A 1,226-nucleotide genomic window follows, 5' to 3' on the forward strand; every position below is an offset into this window, starting at 1 on the left:
ACTTAAAGTCAAAACTAATAAATATGTAAATTTATAGTATGACGTGCATAAATATTTCAATCACATTCCTTTTACTGATATACAAACAACTTATGACCCTATAACTTATTGCATATGTTTGAATTAAAGTTTGTAAATATACGTTTGATAAAAAAAAATGAGTTTATTATAATGTAATTATGTTTAAATATCTTTTGTTCAAAAGTATGTTGGTAAAATAAATTTTGTTTGGATAAAACTAATTAAAAATAATTTTATTTGATCGATGTTAATACTGGATAAATACTTGTAACAGAAAATGAGTTTTTAAAAGAAACCCCCAAATTGTTTATGGATGAAACTCAGTTTGGAGTGAAATGTTGATAAAAAAAAGACTTTTGGAGGAAATCAAACATGAAGTATAATATGTTTGAAGGTCCAAAAACACGTTTGAACACACCTCATATTGTAAGTTGTGTTGCCGTAAATCTTATTTATGAAAAAGGAATCAATATTACTTAATAAGAAAAAAATATTTTAATATTAAATACAATATCATGAATAATGGATAATCTCATGTAATCTTACGATCTCATTTTAAGGTAGAGTGGATATGTATGATATGAAACAAATTTGTTATAAATATGATAAATCCAATAGAAGTTAAAGCCGTTGAACCAAAGATACTCTTAATTATTAACCTTATTCATATATTCATAAACACAACCCTTAATTAAAATACTCATTTAAATTCAACCTATCAATATCTTTTTTACGAACCATGACTTGAAGCCATCCTTGTATTATACTTTTTAATGTAGAATAAAATACAATACAATCCAAACACCAAAGGCCAAAGCAAAAGACCTTTTTAATTATTTCTCTCTTTTTGTCTCACTCTGTATCATCCATGCACCAAGGTTTATAAACTCCAACACATGGAATGGAACCGATCCTTGTTTCAATCCCAACACCATAGCTCTTCACTCTCACTCCAACCCTCCATGGAAGACCCCTCAGATTCCCCACCACCACCACCACCACCACCACCACAAACACCCCTAAAAACCTACAAACTAAGCGCCACCTCAATCTCCTACACCAAATCCACCACCAAACCCTCATTTACTTCTCTCTTCTTCACCCCATGCACCACCACCCCACCAACCTACATCCTCAAAGACATCTCCCTCACCGCCCTCCCCTCCCAAATCCTGGCCGTGGTGGGCCCCATCGGCGCCGGAAAA

At 32.6% G+C, this 1,226-nt stretch overlaps 1 protein-coding gene across 1 annotated transcript in view; it reads left to right on the forward strand.

Annotated features, from left to right (window-relative positions):
• The first annotated feature begins 868 nt into the window (after positions 1-868).
• LOC100790712 (ABC transporter G family member 8) overlaps positions 869-1,226 on the forward strand; it is a 2,382-nt gene continuing 2,024 nt past the window's right edge. The window contains exon 1 of the mRNA XM_041005909.1: positions 869-1,226. Within this exon, the coding sequence (XP_040861843.1) occupies positions 918-1,226 (309 nt within the window). The 5' untranslated portion in view covers positions 869-917.

The sequence above is a fragment of the Glycine max genome, chromosome 10 (assembly GCF_000004515.6).
Source record: "Glycine max cultivar Williams 82 chromosome 10, Glycine_max_v4.0, whole genome shotgun sequence".
Lineage (NCBI taxonomy): Eukaryota > Viridiplantae > Streptophyta > Magnoliopsida > Fabales > Fabaceae > Glycine > Glycine max.